Raw genomic sequence first — 14,686 nt, 5'->3', positions numbered from 1 at the left:
CATTTGACAACTTGATTGTTTTCCATCCCTGTACTATTGTGATAAAGACTGTAAAATACTTTTGGCTGAAACTTCTAAGCTTGAAAATAAATGCATAGAAGGAAACTTTGAAATAAGATCTTGCAGGTCTGAAAAGGTGACTACTTCTGTCAGAGAAAGGTGTGATCCTTCTTCTTACAACATTGACTCAGTGTTGTGCAGTTAATCCATTAGGAGAGTGAGTCCTTGTCATGGATGTGAAAGTGTGTTACTTTGGAATGTTCATGTTTTGGTAAAATAAACCCACTGTACTTCTGATAAACATCACAAGTACTTGCTGTACTATTGCAGAGGTCTGGTGGTTTTGGCTGGTTTGAGTTAGTTTTCATCCAGATAATTACTGTAAGTAAGATAATATATTGTCAGAAATATCCTGGAAAGATCTCCTGAGGATGCACAGCACACTGACTCTTCTGCTCCTGAGCAGGCTGAGAAGAGACTCTCTGTAGTAATGAGAATCAAAATAATTCAGCAGAAAGGGGAGTTTTCACATGCTGAATATTTCTTTTTCTAGTGTAGATACTTAGATAATTCCTTCTTCAGTGAATAGTAACAAGAATATTGAACCTTTGAGTTTTCTGTGTTCTGAGCCATCAAACCTCTTAACCTTTCAATGCCTATTTTGTGTAGTTGTGTAAAAGTCTGTAATGCCCAAATTATTTCCTAATGTAGAACAATGGGGAAAAAAAGTTAGATTTGCTCTTTCAGGCTGTTAAGCAATATAAATTTGTATAATCTATGACCTGCACAATATTCCAGTATTTCTGGATTTGTGGTTTCATGTAAACTGAAGAGTTGGAATCATGGCCTCATGAAATTCTGTCCCAAAACTAACTTTTCTGTGCAGAGAGGCAGGGGCAAGTTTTGGGTTTTCTTTGGTTTTAAACTCGTCCAGAGTCAACCTTTTTCTTCCTGACTATGGTAGAAGAGTATTATTATAGTGTGATGATAAAATTAAAAGCTTTATAGCTGGAGAAGTGTTTTTTCCTTTCACTTTGATACTGAATTATCCATAGAGTGCAGTACTGTTACCTTTTATTGATCTATTTGAAAACTAGGATGTTTGCTTAAAATTAATCATAAGTGCTCTGTAGGATTTGAGTTAGGCCTGAGTCTTTCTATTTTGCTGTATAAGATATTTAACAACTGGAATGAAGTAAGAAATGTGAAAATAAAACTATAAGCATTGAATTGCAGATCTTTGAGCAGCTTTGAGTCTGGAAAACTTACTGAATGCACTGAACAACTAGAATTATTGCCAGGAGAAAACATCAACCTACTTGCAGGAGGATCCAAAGAAAAGATAGGTATAAATGCATAAGTTAACATTACTTCAAATAGTAAAGCAAATATTTCTGCATGTTTCTGTCTCTCTAAATGACAGACTGAAACTTCTGAATGCAGTTTGCTGTGTTCAGTAGACTGACCATAACCTTCATGAATCGATCTTCAAAATGATTGGCAGTGATCATTCTAAATGTTGATACAAGCGTGTTTTCTGGAGTTAATGTGTTTGTTTACAAGTAACCTATCATCAATTTCTAATATGAATATGTACATAGATATATATTTAATATATTTATTTTTAAAATGTTTTTTTCAAAACTTCCTTGCTTTCAAAAATGCATTCTCAGACAGTGACACTTCATAAAACTTGGCAATTGTAGTTAGTTTCGATTTTTAATCTCCATGTAGACATGAAGAAACTCCTTCCTAATATGCTAAGTCCTGATCCAAGAGAACTTCAAAAAGCAGTTGAAGTACAGCTTTTGAGAAGTTCAGTATGTCTGGCAACAGCTGTAAACCACACAGAACAGGAGCAAAAGTGGCAGTCAATATCTGAGTAAGTTAAAATGTGCAATGAATGAATTAATATACTGTGAAAAGCTGTTCCTGTTTGTTAAATGTAACTTTGTGAAAAGCATACTCTGCTTTGTACTTCAGCATCTATGGTAGTTTGCTACTAGTTTTAGCTGTTGTGAGTTATAAGCTTACTGAGGAAAAATAAGATGATGTTTAACTTGGAGATTATGTAGTTCTTTGAGTTGATAAAGTACTGCTTCTTGTCACTTTAATAATAAAGCGTATCATACTGTAACTTGTGTGTGATATTGCAAGATTTTCTCATCTCCTTGAAGATGTTGAATTTGCTTTTCTTCAGTAATTTTGATGTCACTGTTTACTCTTAAAGTCTAGCTGACAAAAATGACTGTTCTGATTCTTTTATTTCAGAAATGTGATTAAGTACTTAAAGCAAACATCACGAATCGCTATTGGACCTTTAAGACTTTCCACACTCACTGTGTCTCAGTCTTTACCAGTGTTGAGCACTCTTCAGTTGTATTGTTCTTCTGCTTTAGAAAACACTGTATCCAACAGGCTGACATCAGAGGTATGTCTTTGTGTTTAGAGCCTAATTGGAGTAATGATTTTCTCCATGTCACGTCCAGTATTGAATAAAGAACATACATTAAATGTTTTGACCATTGTTAATCATACTGTAAAAAGACCTCATTTAGTTTTCTAATGTGCCTTGACCAAGTTTTTTTAAGGTTACATCTTAGTTGGACTTCTTTCTATAGTTATACCATCTCTTTCAATTATGCTTAGAGTATTTTTAAAGTTTTATTGGTAGTTACTTTTTATCAAAGTGTTGATATTTCTTCTCTAAATACATTATAAAACTTTTTCCTACAACACACATGTAATTTACTTTCCAAGTAATTTTAAAATATTAATCAGAAAACAATCCCCCGAGCAATTAAAAACTCAGTGTCAGACTTCAACCAGCATGAATGATCTAGTTCTAATTTCTAATCGTGTTGTTCAGAAAACAATTCTGCTTGATTTTGAGCAATTCTTAGTGTTGTCCTCTCAAAATCAAGCATGTCTTTCTAGAGTTATGTAAAACGTATTTGCATTTTATTAGTTAATGATAAAGAGTGGCTACTAATACAAATAAGAATGCTTTCACTAAAATGGTCTTTGGTTTTAATAAATGAAAATACGTTTTAGTAAACGTGTCTCATGACAACTATGCAATTTCTATGCCTCTTTTAGGACTGTCTTATACCTCTCTTCAATGATGCTTTGAGGTCATGCAAACAGCATGATGTAAGGCCATGGATGCATGCGCTGAGGTACACGGTGTACCAGAATCAACTGATGGAAAAACTTAAAGGTATGTAAGCTCTTATTTTAGTGTTATGAAGGATAAATGCAGAATTCGAACTTAAATCTTCTGCTGAAAGCAGCAGCTGTGTCTTTTTCTATTATTTAGATGGATTACTTTTTAAAAGCCAAGTTTTGGTTATTTAGGTGTCTTGCTTTACAACTACTACTGATATATAGACTTAAAAAGAAAAAAATATTCTGAAACGCTAAGCAATTTTAGACTCTTCTAATTGCACTTTACTTGCTTCTCTTCATACTTTAAATGTTTTCACTTTTGAACATTACAATGCTATCAATAATGGGTCTTTAAAAGTCACGAAAGCCATTTAAATGTGCAGAATGATAAGAGGTAATGGGAGAAAAAAGTTGTATGAGGGGACAAGTAGATTTCTTAGTTAAGAAGAATGCTTATAGTGAAAAAATTAGTCTTTTGCCCAGCAGATAATCTATGGATGTTTTTGTTTGTTTGTTTCAGATGGGGTATATAAATACTCTAGGCAGAAATGAAGTTATTTAATTTTCTGAAGGAGGTGTTGGGAAATGTGGAAGAGCTGAGTGATTTTTTTTTTTTTTTTTTTTTTTTACTGATGGCCATGTACACAATACATTTGGCAGAAATTATCTGTATAAGCCAGGTGCAAGTATTGTTTGTTTAGTAATTTTGTTTACAATGTCTTGCTTTCTTCTTCAGAACCAACAGTCCCAATTAAAAGCCATCTAATGGAACTGGGCTTAACAGCAGCAAAATTTGCACGGAAGCGAGGAAACATTGCCCTAGCTACACGACTGCTTGCCCAGTGCAGTGAAGTTCAGCTGGGAAAAACCACAACTGCACAAGAGTTAGTCCAGCACTTTAAAAAATTGTCCACACCAGGTCAGATAGATGAAAAATGGGGTCCTGAACTTGATATTGAGAAAACAAAACTGCTCTACACAGCAGGTGAGTATTTGCTAAGTGTGTTTTAGATACTCGAGCTTCTTGTCCTTCTAACCAGGGTAATTTCCCTGACCTTGAAGAAATCATGATGGGACAGTATCATTAGGAACTGATTTCATCCTATTAACTGATGTCTCAGTCTGAAAGTGTTTTCACAAGTCTTTTCTTACTTGCCATTTCTAAAGAGAATTTTCTTTGCAAAAATATACTGTTACAAGCTATACCTGAATATGCTGAATTTCAGAAGTGTTTTGAGTAAAGTTAACGTATGCTTTTCATGATATGCAGGTCAGTCAACACATGCCATGGAAATGCTGAGTTCTTGTGCCATATCATTTTGCAAATCTGCCAAAGCTGAATATGCAGTTGCTAAATCTATTCTCACGCTGGCTAAATGGATTCAAGCAGAATGGAAAGAGATTTCAGGACAGTTGAAACAAGTATATAGAGCTCGACAGCAGCAAAATCACACTGGTCTGTCCACCTTGTCTAAAAACATATATAATTTGATTGATCTCCCAGCTGTTAATACATTAGAAGAGGAATATCCTAGGATTGAAAGTGAATCTACAGGTAGATTTGTTGTTCTTACTCATTTTTTGTTAAATTAGTTACTGGTTATTCCACTGAGGGATATATACCCTAAAACTAAGTGTGCCATCACTCATGTATTTGTTTTCCTAATACATGTATAAACAGTGTGTTTTGTGCAATAGATAACTATATACAGGTGTAAAACCCATGCACCTTAATACTGATATTTCATATTTCAGTAAAGTTCTTTCTTTGCTTAAACATGGATTTCATAAATAACTTCATTCCTCTCTTGCAGAGTGCGAATTATTTTAGAGCTGTTAATGGATGTTAAGTTGTAGGTGCTTTCTGACTTGATGGTGAAGAAAGTAAATATATAGACAAATAAGCACAAACACACTGCCCTAGGTACTTCATAAAAGTCTGCTCTCTGAAGCACCTTGCTCTTTTGGAGATGACGAGTTTCTTGTCTCAGTTCCATCTTTCTGTGAAAGCAAAAGCAATTGTAGAGTACAGGCAGTGGCTGTTAGCAAATGAAAAACTAGTCTTTGTTTTGCAGCCAGCATCAGAAGTGAAAAATAATTACTTTTAAGAAAATTTGATATTCTTGGGTACTACCTTGAGGAAAAAAAAAAAAGTACTTATGTTTTGATGTTATTTCCTGTGTTAAGGAAATTAGAAGTAGATTTTATGTTATAACATGTATCGCTCTATTTCTCCCATCACAGTAAATATTGGAGTTGGAGAACCTGACTTCATCTTGGGACAGCTGTACCACTTGTCTTCAGTACAGGCACCTGAAGTAGCCAAGTCTTGGGCAGCCCTGGCTAGTTGGGCTTATAGATGGGGCCGAAAAGTGGTTGATAATGCCAGGTAAATTCATCCTAATGTTTAAATTTCTGTGACACAATTAGTTTTCTTAAGGGAAATCTTAGCTTTTTATTTATGATTACTGTTCTTTGTGGTCTGAAGTCACATGTGAGCAGAGAACTGAATATTCTCTTGATTGTTTGCCTTCTGTAAAAGAATTGAGTTTAATTCTGAGATAGGCATGAAGATTTCTTCCTTCAAGAAGTTTTATATTACAGTCTTAATGGGTTCAGGAGCTCTATGAATACTGATATATTGGGGATCAATAATGCATTAAATGTTACAGTCAGGGAGAAGGTGTTCGTCTTCTGCCCCGGGAGAAATCTGAGGTTCAGAACTTGCTTCCAGACAACGTTGCAGAGGAAGATAAAGAGAAAATCTATGGGATTCTTGGGCAGGCAGTGTGTCGTCCAGCTGGGATTCAAGTAAGTGTAAATTTGCTTGCTTAAAAAATGTTCAACTTCAGCGTGAATTTTATTTTTCCTCTACTTGTGATTCATATTAACTCTTGTAAATGTTTTAAAGTTGAAATTCAAACAATACAAGAGTTCTCTAAGAAACTATCTGTTAGCTAAGTGATAACGCATCTATTCTATCGACTATGCGACTATGATCAAGTAATGCATTTGTATGAGTTGCCTAGACTAAAACTGGATTAGGAACTAGTACTGCTTGCAGAAATGGTTAGAGAACTTAATCAAATCTCTTTTCTCTTTTTTGCATTTAGGATGAAGATATGACTCTACAAATCACTGAAAATGAAGACAATGAAGAAGATGATATGGTGGATGTTATATGGCGTCAGTTGTTAACAAGTTGTCCCTGGCTTTCAGATCTTGATGAAAATGCAACAGAAGGGTTAATTAAAGTGTGGAGGAAAGTTGTAGACAGAATCTTCAGTCTCTATAAACTCTCCTGCAGTGCATACTTTACTTTCCTCAAACTCAATGCTGGTCAGGTTAGTGTTTGTGCTGAGGAGGAAATCCAGTTACAAACTTTTCTAAATGATGATATAAACTATATACTTAACTTAGAGGAGTACTTCTTTCTTTCTTTCAAGGTTCCGCTTGATGAAGATGATCCCAGGCTGCACTTAAGAAGTACTTCTGAGCAGAGCACTGATGATGTTATTGTGATGGCAACCCTAAGACTGTTACGATTGCTTGTGAAACATGCTGGAGAACTTAGACAGTATCTAGAGCATGGGCTAGATACTACACCTACTGCTCCTTGGAGAGGTAAGTCTGTGCTATAGAATCATAGAATGGTTTGAGTTGAAAGGGACCGCAAAGATCATCTAGTTCCAACGCCCCTGCCATGGGCCGGGACACCCTCCACTACACCAGGTTGCTCAAAGCCTCATCCAATCTGGCCTTGAATACTTCCAGGGATGGGGCATCCACAACTTCTCTGGGCAACCTGTTCCACTGCCTCACCACCCTCAATGTAAAAAGATGATCTAGTTGTTCAAATTAATTTTGACACACTTTCTCGAAATACAAGGAGAAAGATATTTCTTGCACTTTCATAAAATTTTTATTTAAGTGTGATGGAAAGAAAGCCTGTCTTTTAGTAAATTTCATTAAATGTGTTCAAGTCTGCTATGCATTCTGATTTTAGAACAGGTAAGTAGCATAGATTCTGATCCCCTCCCTCTCCTACTTTAAGACACTGAAAGGAGAAAGGAGGTGTAGTTTGTGAAGTATTACGTTCTACTACCACCCTAAAAATGCCCTAAGGGAGTGGGGCTTTTTGCTAGCTACAGTTTGAAATGCAGTTCAACAGTTCAGACAGATGTGCAGCTAAAACCAGGTGTCTCAGAAGTAGCTGCTTGTCACTGCACTACTGATTCTGGTTGCTGAGGGACTTCCCCACAAAAGGTTATTGAGTTAAAGTGTGGAAGGCAGCAGAAGAGGTCAACTATTGCAAAATTGTACTTTATTTTGAAACATCCAGTTATGCTAACTTCAACAGCTATTAATGTGACTCTCCTTATATTTGAAAAATGATATTAACAGATACAATGTGCAAAACTCAATTCCTAGTGCTTGACTAAAGGATATGTATGTATCGCATCCGATGTTATCTGTATTTGAAAACTAGAAGAAAAAAAAGCTATTGCCTGTGCTGTGAAAGACAGTTATTTAAAAGAAGTTTTTATTGGGAAACTAGACATTTACATCCTCCCAATACAACAACAGCATGCTTTTAAAAATAAAATTCTGCATCGTTTGAAGTGAAAGGAAATGGCACATTTTCTTTTCCTGTTTATGAAGGGATTATACCTCAGCTTTTCTCCCGCCTGAATCACCCAGAAGTGTATGTTCGTCAGAGTATTTGCAATTTACTGTGTCGAGTGGCTCAAGATTCTCCTCATCTCATACTATATCCTGCAATAGTGGGTACCATTTCACTTAGCAGTGAATCCCAGACTTCAGGTATGGAGGAAAAAATAAATGTGCAAATACAATTTACCTAATATATTTTTACGTACTAGATAAAATGATACTGAGGTGTTTGGGTTTTTTTTCAGTAACTCTGATACTTTCTATGTTAAGAATATTTTTATTATGGGACCTCACTGATGCCTTTCATTTAACAGTTTGGCAAATAAGTTAGTTTTTCAAAATTTGTCATCATATACATTGTGAGTTACTTTACTTAATGTAATATGTGGACTTGATGCTAAATGAAGTATTGAGTGATGTATCTTTCAAGGCCAGAACAGTGTAGCTAATATTTTAATATCTGCTTTTTAATTTAGGAAACAAGCTGCCTTCTGCCATCCCTACTTTGCTAGGTAATATTCAAGGAGAAGAACTGTTGGGTGGTGAATGTGATGGAGGGAGCCCTCCAGCTTCTCAAGAAAGTAGTAAAGATGACACAAAAGTTGGATTAAATGAAGATCAAGCAATGATGCAAGATTGTTACAGCAAAATTGTGGAGAAACTCTCTGCTGCAAATCCAACAATGGTATTGCAGGTAAATAATCCAAATGTATGCTTCTTGTGCTCTTCTCGAACTGCAAAATATGTAGTTTGTGTATCTTGTGGGTAGACTTACTGAAAGTTTGGTGCATCTTTGCTGTTAGGCTGTCATCACTTTTCAAGTTGTTCATCTACGAAAATAAGTCTTAATACTAGTACTCTTAGAAGTAGGTGAATCTTATTTTATGCAGGTTCAGATGCTAGTGGCTGAGTTGCGCAGAGTTACAGTTCTTTGGGATGAACTTTGGTTGGGAGTTCTACTGCAGCAGCACATGTACGTCCTCAGAAGGATTCAACAACTGGAAGATGAAGTCAAGAGGGTCCAAAACAACAACACTTTACGGAAGTATGTCTTTTTTGAATAATTCAAGTGATAATCGTAGCAAATATTTGTTCCTGGGGAGGCATACTGTCAAACCAATCAACAGTAGTGTTGCTCCTGAATTCATGCTATCCTAGCTGCTTTTTTGAAAGCCAGTGACCTTATTTCAAGAACATTTTGATGTTACAGCTAGTACTCAAATCAAATGAGAAACAGCAACAGTCTACCTGTGAATCCATGATGGGATTTTCTTAGTAATGATGTGTTAGTACCCAGTGCATAGTAAGTGATGGATTATGAGGTCCTATAGTTCTTCATTTCTTACAAGTCAGCTAAAATGAGGACAAGTGTGTTGAAGGGTATAATCTGTTTGAAGTTTACTGTAAATACAGATATTTAGAGTAAACAAAACATCTTGATTTTGATTTTCTGTGTTCAGCAAGCCTTTTTTTTTTCTCTCTCTTACATGGGTTCTCCTGTAAAAGGATTTGTGGAAGAGGAAAGCCATGCACTGGGCACCTGGCTAAGCTTAAGAATGTGTCTTGAATTCTGTAGTTGGGGCTGACCTGTAATGGGAGAACAGCATGATCTGAATCTCTCTCTTTTCCCCTTCTTTATAGTGTGGTACATCCTCAGGAAGCATAATAGTAAAGAGCTCTTATTGAAATCGGTTGCTTGGAGAGTGATTTTGATCTCTGAGCTTCTCCTCAAGAGTTTCCAGTGGTGAAGAGCCCAGTTCAAATGTTTCAGTCTTTTTTTTTTTTTTTTTTTTAAAAAAGAGGGAGGGGGTGGAGAAGTGGAGTATGCATTCCACGTGGAATTAAATACTCTTTTAATATAGTCATCCTTGATGACCTTATTTTAGACATGTTATAATTTTTGTGAATTCTTAAATGTCTCATTTGCAGTCTTATTTTAATGCTCTGCTTATTAAGTAACATGATTTTATGGAGTTAAGAGGAAAATTTTTTGTTTTTTTCAAGAGAGGAGAAAATAGCAATCATGCGTGAAAAGCATACAGCTCTAATGAAGCCCATTGTATTTGCTTTGGAACATGTACGGAGCATCACTGCAGCTCCTGCAGAAACTCCTCATGAGAAATGGTTTCAGGATAACTATGGAGATGCAATTGAAAACGCATTAGAGAAACTTAAGAATCCTTTGAATCCTGCTAAACCTGGAAGCAGCTGGCTCCCATTTAAAGAGGTATTATATGCACAGACTAAGAGTACAATGTAGATAGAGACTCTTGGCACTCTTGCTGCACCATGTGCTTAACCCTCTCCTTAGTATTCTTTTGCTCTTATCTTGCCGTATTAAAATTGCAGCCTGAAACTTGTGCTGGACACTAAAGCACAGTGATTTTTGTCTCTGTAGCAACGTCCTACTGACCTTCTGCATTATTGCATTTCTACCTGGTGAAATTATATTATTTTTTTTAAATCTTGGCATCTTCTGCTGTCAGTTTTGGAGGCAGAGGGCTTTATTTTTTTAAATACTGTCTTTCTGAAGCTGTATGCCATTGAAGTTTAGTGGATTTAAATTTTAACAAGTTGGTACTCTGGTTATCTAAGTGTAGTCCTCGGGCTGTGCAGCAACCTTCAGATGATCAACCCTTCCGAAAGATATTTTGTTTTTCAATTCTGTGATCTTGTCTTAGTTTTTTACACATCTGAGGAGAAATAAAATATGTATTCAGTTAGATATCCAGAGTCAACTTGATGTGTAAGTCTTGCTATACAGAACCTGAGTTTTACACAGATAGACCTTTATTTTTTGTAGTTCCGCTTCTGCTTTGCAGAACAAGCAAGCATGCAGATACATAAACAGGAGGTTGCTGAACACTGCTGCCTTTGACTGCAGCCAAAATATTTATAAATGTAGGAGCAAACCTCTTGAGGAGTTTCATTTGTTGTGCCTTTGGTGCTTATCACCAGGCAGGGTATAGTTGCTGCATAAAGGATGGTTTTTAGTTTTTGTCATCTTCATCCTAAGCTGTAAATGGATTAGTAAGGTGACAAGGGTGAAAGGTAGTTTAAGAAAAATCTCCATGCTTTCTGAAAGATGACCACCATTAAGTCGGTTTTGGTGGTGTTTTTGTTTTTAGTGCTAGCTGTTAAGATGACCCTCAACCTAAACAAAAAATTTCTTTGGCATAGGTTATGCTAAGTTTGCAGCAAAGAGCACAGAAACGGGCTAGTTACCTTTTACGACTTGAAGAAATCAGTCCTGGGTTGGCTGCCATGATGAATACTGAAATAGCCCTTCCTGGAGAAGTATCTACCAGAGATACAGTCACAATTCATAGTGTGGGCAGCACCATCACAATCCTGCCTACCAAAACCAAACCTAAAAAGCTGCTTTTTCTGGGTTCAGATGGGAAGAACTATCCCTACCTGTTCAAAGGTAAGAAATTGAATTTTTCTCGTACAAGTTAACTGTGTCTTTAGACTATATTATAGTTGGGAAGATGCGTTGTTGCAACTTTATCTGCCTGCACATTACAGAGAAGGAGTTATTTGGAGCATCTGCTCCCTTTCTTCCCCACCTCCCACTTCATACATTTTCAAGGAATTTTGCAGTGTGAAACTTTAAGTTGGGTGTTTCAGATCCCTTCTTTATAAGGATTCCATCAGAAAAAGTGTTCTGCTTCCATTCTGATAGGATTAGCTGGATGCACTTTTCCAGAAGCTTAAGGTAGCACCCAGAAGAGAACTTGAGAGTTCATGCCTTCCCTGAAAGGGAGAGATCTCTTTGTTACGTTAGTAGCTGTTGTGTGTACTGCTCGCAGAGAAAACTGTCACAAACTGCTGATTCTAGTAGGTAAATGCTATGTAAACATTTAGATTTACCTGAACAACTCATCCTTAATCTACATAATTTATAAAGCTATCCATAGTATGAAATTAAGTAGGATTTCAAAAAATGCTATATTTGGGACTTTAAGAGAAAACTAAATGTTAAACACAAACGTATTGCAGGTTTGGAAGACTTGCATCTGGATGAAAGAATCATGCAATTCTTATCAATTGTGAACACAATGTTTGCTACTATTAACCGTCAAGAGACACCGAGGTTCCACGCGAGGCACTACTCCGTGACGCCTCTGGGAACAAGATCAGGCTTGATCCAGTGGGTGGATGGAGCTACACCTTTGTTTGGTCTTTACAAGCGGTGGCAACAGCGAGAAGCTGCTTTACAAGCACAAAAGGTAACAACTATGTTTTACGCCAGCTAGAGCACCTCAGAAAGGAAACATTTGTTCTGATTACAGTTTGAAGTAACATAGTCTTAAAAGGATTGTGTTTGTGTCATAATAATGCAGAATGGTTCTGTGCATTCATATCTCTTAGGATTTCACTAGATGTCAATGAAATTGCATATATGTGCAATATATGAAATCAAAATACATATGTTAAAGTATGGAACATAAATACACTGTTCTGGTGTGATAATTCACGGAGTACTGTTTTTGAACAAATAGTTAACCTTGGTTAAAATTATTTTAGTTCCATGTGTCATTCTGTCGTCTCATTTCATTTTAAATATAGTTTTTACAGTTATGTTTTTGAAATTTACCTTGGTAAGAGTAGAGTTAGGCCGAAACAATGTGTGTTCATTTTATTTAGGCTTTTTTAACTATTGAATTTTGAAAGAATTCTCTGAGCTGTAAAAGTCATCCTTGGTAGAGGAGTTGATTTCATGTTTCATTCTCACCAAAACTGAATTTGAGCTACTTTTCTGTGGTAACGAGTTGTGATAAGTAAACTACTATTTTTACCTCTTCTAGGCTCAGGACTCTTACCAAGCTCCTCAGAATCCTGGAATAGTGCCTAGACCCAGTGAACTTTACTACAGTAAAATTGGACCAGCTTTAAAGGCGGTTGGGCTTAGTCTTGATGTGTCACGTCGTGACTGGCCCTTGAATGTCATGAGGGCTGTTCTAGAAGAACTGATGGAAGCAACTCCCCCGAATCTCCTAGCTAAGGAGCTCTGGTCATCGTGTACTACACCAGATGAATGGTGGAGAGTTACACAGGTGAGTTACAACAAATAGATTTTCACTTCAAAAGCCTGTGTTTTTGATGGAATGAGAGGCAGCAAATGTCTGGGATGTGGTGAAGCAATGATTCTCATGAGTTAGGTGAGCTAGCACTGCTGAAGTTTCAAGTAACAGGAAATGATGGCAGTTGTACCATCTGGAATAAAAAATTGGGTATACACCTGGTAGCTGTACATTATTATACTAGAATTATCAGCCTAAGACATGAAAACTTTTGTAAGATATCATCAGACAACAAATAGAAAACAGCTTGGAATAAGTTGGTTTTGATTTGTCTTACGCTTACACTTAAAATAATGTTTTAAGATGGTAGTCAGTCCGATGTGTTGGCAGAGGATTCCCACAAATAATCTTTTCCTGAAACTCTCTTTAAAGTCGTATGCAAGATCCACTGCAGTTATGTCCATGGTTGGCTACATCATTGGTCTTGGAGACAGACATCTGGATAATGTTCTTATAGATATGACTACAGGAGAAGTTGTCCACATAGATTATAATGTTTGCTTTGAAAAAGGTAATTTAAAAAATGCTATATGTTATTCAAATAAAAGGTTTCCCTTCTTGGTAATTAAAAGAAACAACTTAATTTTTTATCTTAAAGGGAAAAGCCTTAGGGTACCAGAGAAGGTTCCGTTCCGGATGACGCATAATATTGAAACAGCACTTGGAGTGACAGGAGTAGAAGGGGTTTTCAGGCTTTCTTGTGAACAGGTAAATTAGGAAACTTGCAGAAAACAGAGGGCTATCGCTTGCCAAATACTGTCTTAGAAATTTTCTATTAGATATTCTGGTGTTGATTTATAGAGCCTTCACCTTTTCTGCTGTGATTTTAATTGGACTTATTTTAGGTACGTCCTGTAGTAGATATTGAAGAAATATGAGAATGTCAAATAAATACATGTGCAAGTAGTGGTACAACTACAATTCAGGGGTAAAGGGGAACTTGTAGCTCTAGATGTAAAATGTTATGTTTTTCCTGAAGCTCTTTTTGAAGTTTTGCTTACTCGCTTTCTTCAGGATTTATCTCTTATAAAACATGACAGATAATGTTTTTAAAAAAAAAATGCTCTGAACAAAGAGTTTTATTCCTCAAGTGTCTCTTGCTAGAGTATAGAGTTTGTGTGGAAGGCTAGAATGCAATCTTTAACTTTAGTGATGTTACTACAGGCTAGCCACATTTGTACATTGTGGTGTTCTTCCTGTATTTGTAGTGGTTAGGGATAAATTAAGGATTTCTGTACCTACTCAAGTACAGTATTTTGCATTTAAAATTCCACTGTTCTACAAGGATAATGCAAGATCAGAATGAGTCTGTTTAATATATGATGCAGGTCCTTCATATTATGCGGCGTGGGAGAGAGACTTTGCTTACATTGCTTGAAGCTTTTGTTTATGATCCTCTGGTGGACTGGACAGCAGGAGGTGAAGCAGGATTTGCTGGAGCTGTCTATGGTGGTGGTGGCCAGCAGGCTGAAAACAAGCAAAGCAAAAGAGAAATGGAAAGAGATATTACACGTAGTCTCTTTTCTTCAAGAGTGGCTGAGATAAAGGTGAGTTTTCTACAGTAATTTCCTATTTTATAACCAAAGTAGGCCCTGTGCTTTCTCTTCATTTATTTGCCTTTTGGGGACGGTGGAAGAGGTGGTTGTTTATTAGAAATAGTTCACAAATTTTATTGAGCTAAATTGAGTTTGTATTGAGAAGTGCTTATGGAACTTGCAAGTTTTCTGTGTGCTTAATTCTGAAACATGTTATAATGT

At 36.4% G+C, this 14,686-nt stretch overlaps 1 protein-coding gene across 1 annotated transcript in view; it reads left to right on the top strand.

Annotated features, from left to right (window-relative positions):
- Window positions 1-14,686, top strand: part of SMG1 (SMG1 nonsense mediated mRNA decay associated PI3K related kinase) — a 67,251-nt gene that overhangs the window by 37,987 nt on the left and 14,578 nt on the right. The window contains exons 26-45 of the mRNA XM_086622377.1: window positions 1,237-1,346; window positions 1,735-1,882; window positions 2,272-2,431; window positions 3,100-3,220; window positions 3,905-4,153; window positions 4,439-4,723; window positions 5,413-5,557; window positions 5,841-5,979; window positions 6,282-6,512; window positions 6,615-6,792; window positions 7,831-7,992; window positions 8,319-8,536; window positions 8,733-8,887; window positions 9,847-10,069; window positions 11,023-11,269; window positions 11,845-12,074; window positions 12,654-12,902; window positions 13,302-13,440; window positions 13,528-13,637; window positions 14,258-14,476. Of these exons, the coding sequence (XP_086478503.1) occupies window positions 1,237-1,346; window positions 1,735-1,882; window positions 2,272-2,431; window positions 3,100-3,220; window positions 3,905-4,153; window positions 4,439-4,723; window positions 5,413-5,557; window positions 5,841-5,979; window positions 6,282-6,512; window positions 6,615-6,792; window positions 7,831-7,992; window positions 8,319-8,536; window positions 8,733-8,887; window positions 9,847-10,069; window positions 11,023-11,269; window positions 11,845-12,074; window positions 12,654-12,902; window positions 13,302-13,440; window positions 13,528-13,637; window positions 14,258-14,476 (3,718 nt within the window). The remainder of the gene's footprint in view (window positions 1-1,236; window positions 1,347-1,734; window positions 1,883-2,271; window positions 2,432-3,099; window positions 3,221-3,904; window positions 4,154-4,438; window positions 4,724-5,412; window positions 5,558-5,840; window positions 5,980-6,281; window positions 6,513-6,614; window positions 6,793-7,830; window positions 7,993-8,318; window positions 8,537-8,732; window positions 8,888-9,846; window positions 10,070-11,022; window positions 11,270-11,844; window positions 12,075-12,653; window positions 12,903-13,301; window positions 13,441-13,527; window positions 13,638-14,257; window positions 14,477-14,686) is intronic.

Source organism: Tauraco erythrolophus, chromosome 17, assembly GCF_009769465.1.
Source record: "Tauraco erythrolophus isolate bTauEry1 chromosome 17, bTauEry1.pri, whole genome shotgun sequence".
NCBI lineage: Eukaryota > Metazoa > Chordata > Aves > Musophagiformes > Musophagidae > Tauraco > Tauraco erythrolophus.
This window is presented reverse-complemented; position numbering and strand designations above follow the sequence as displayed.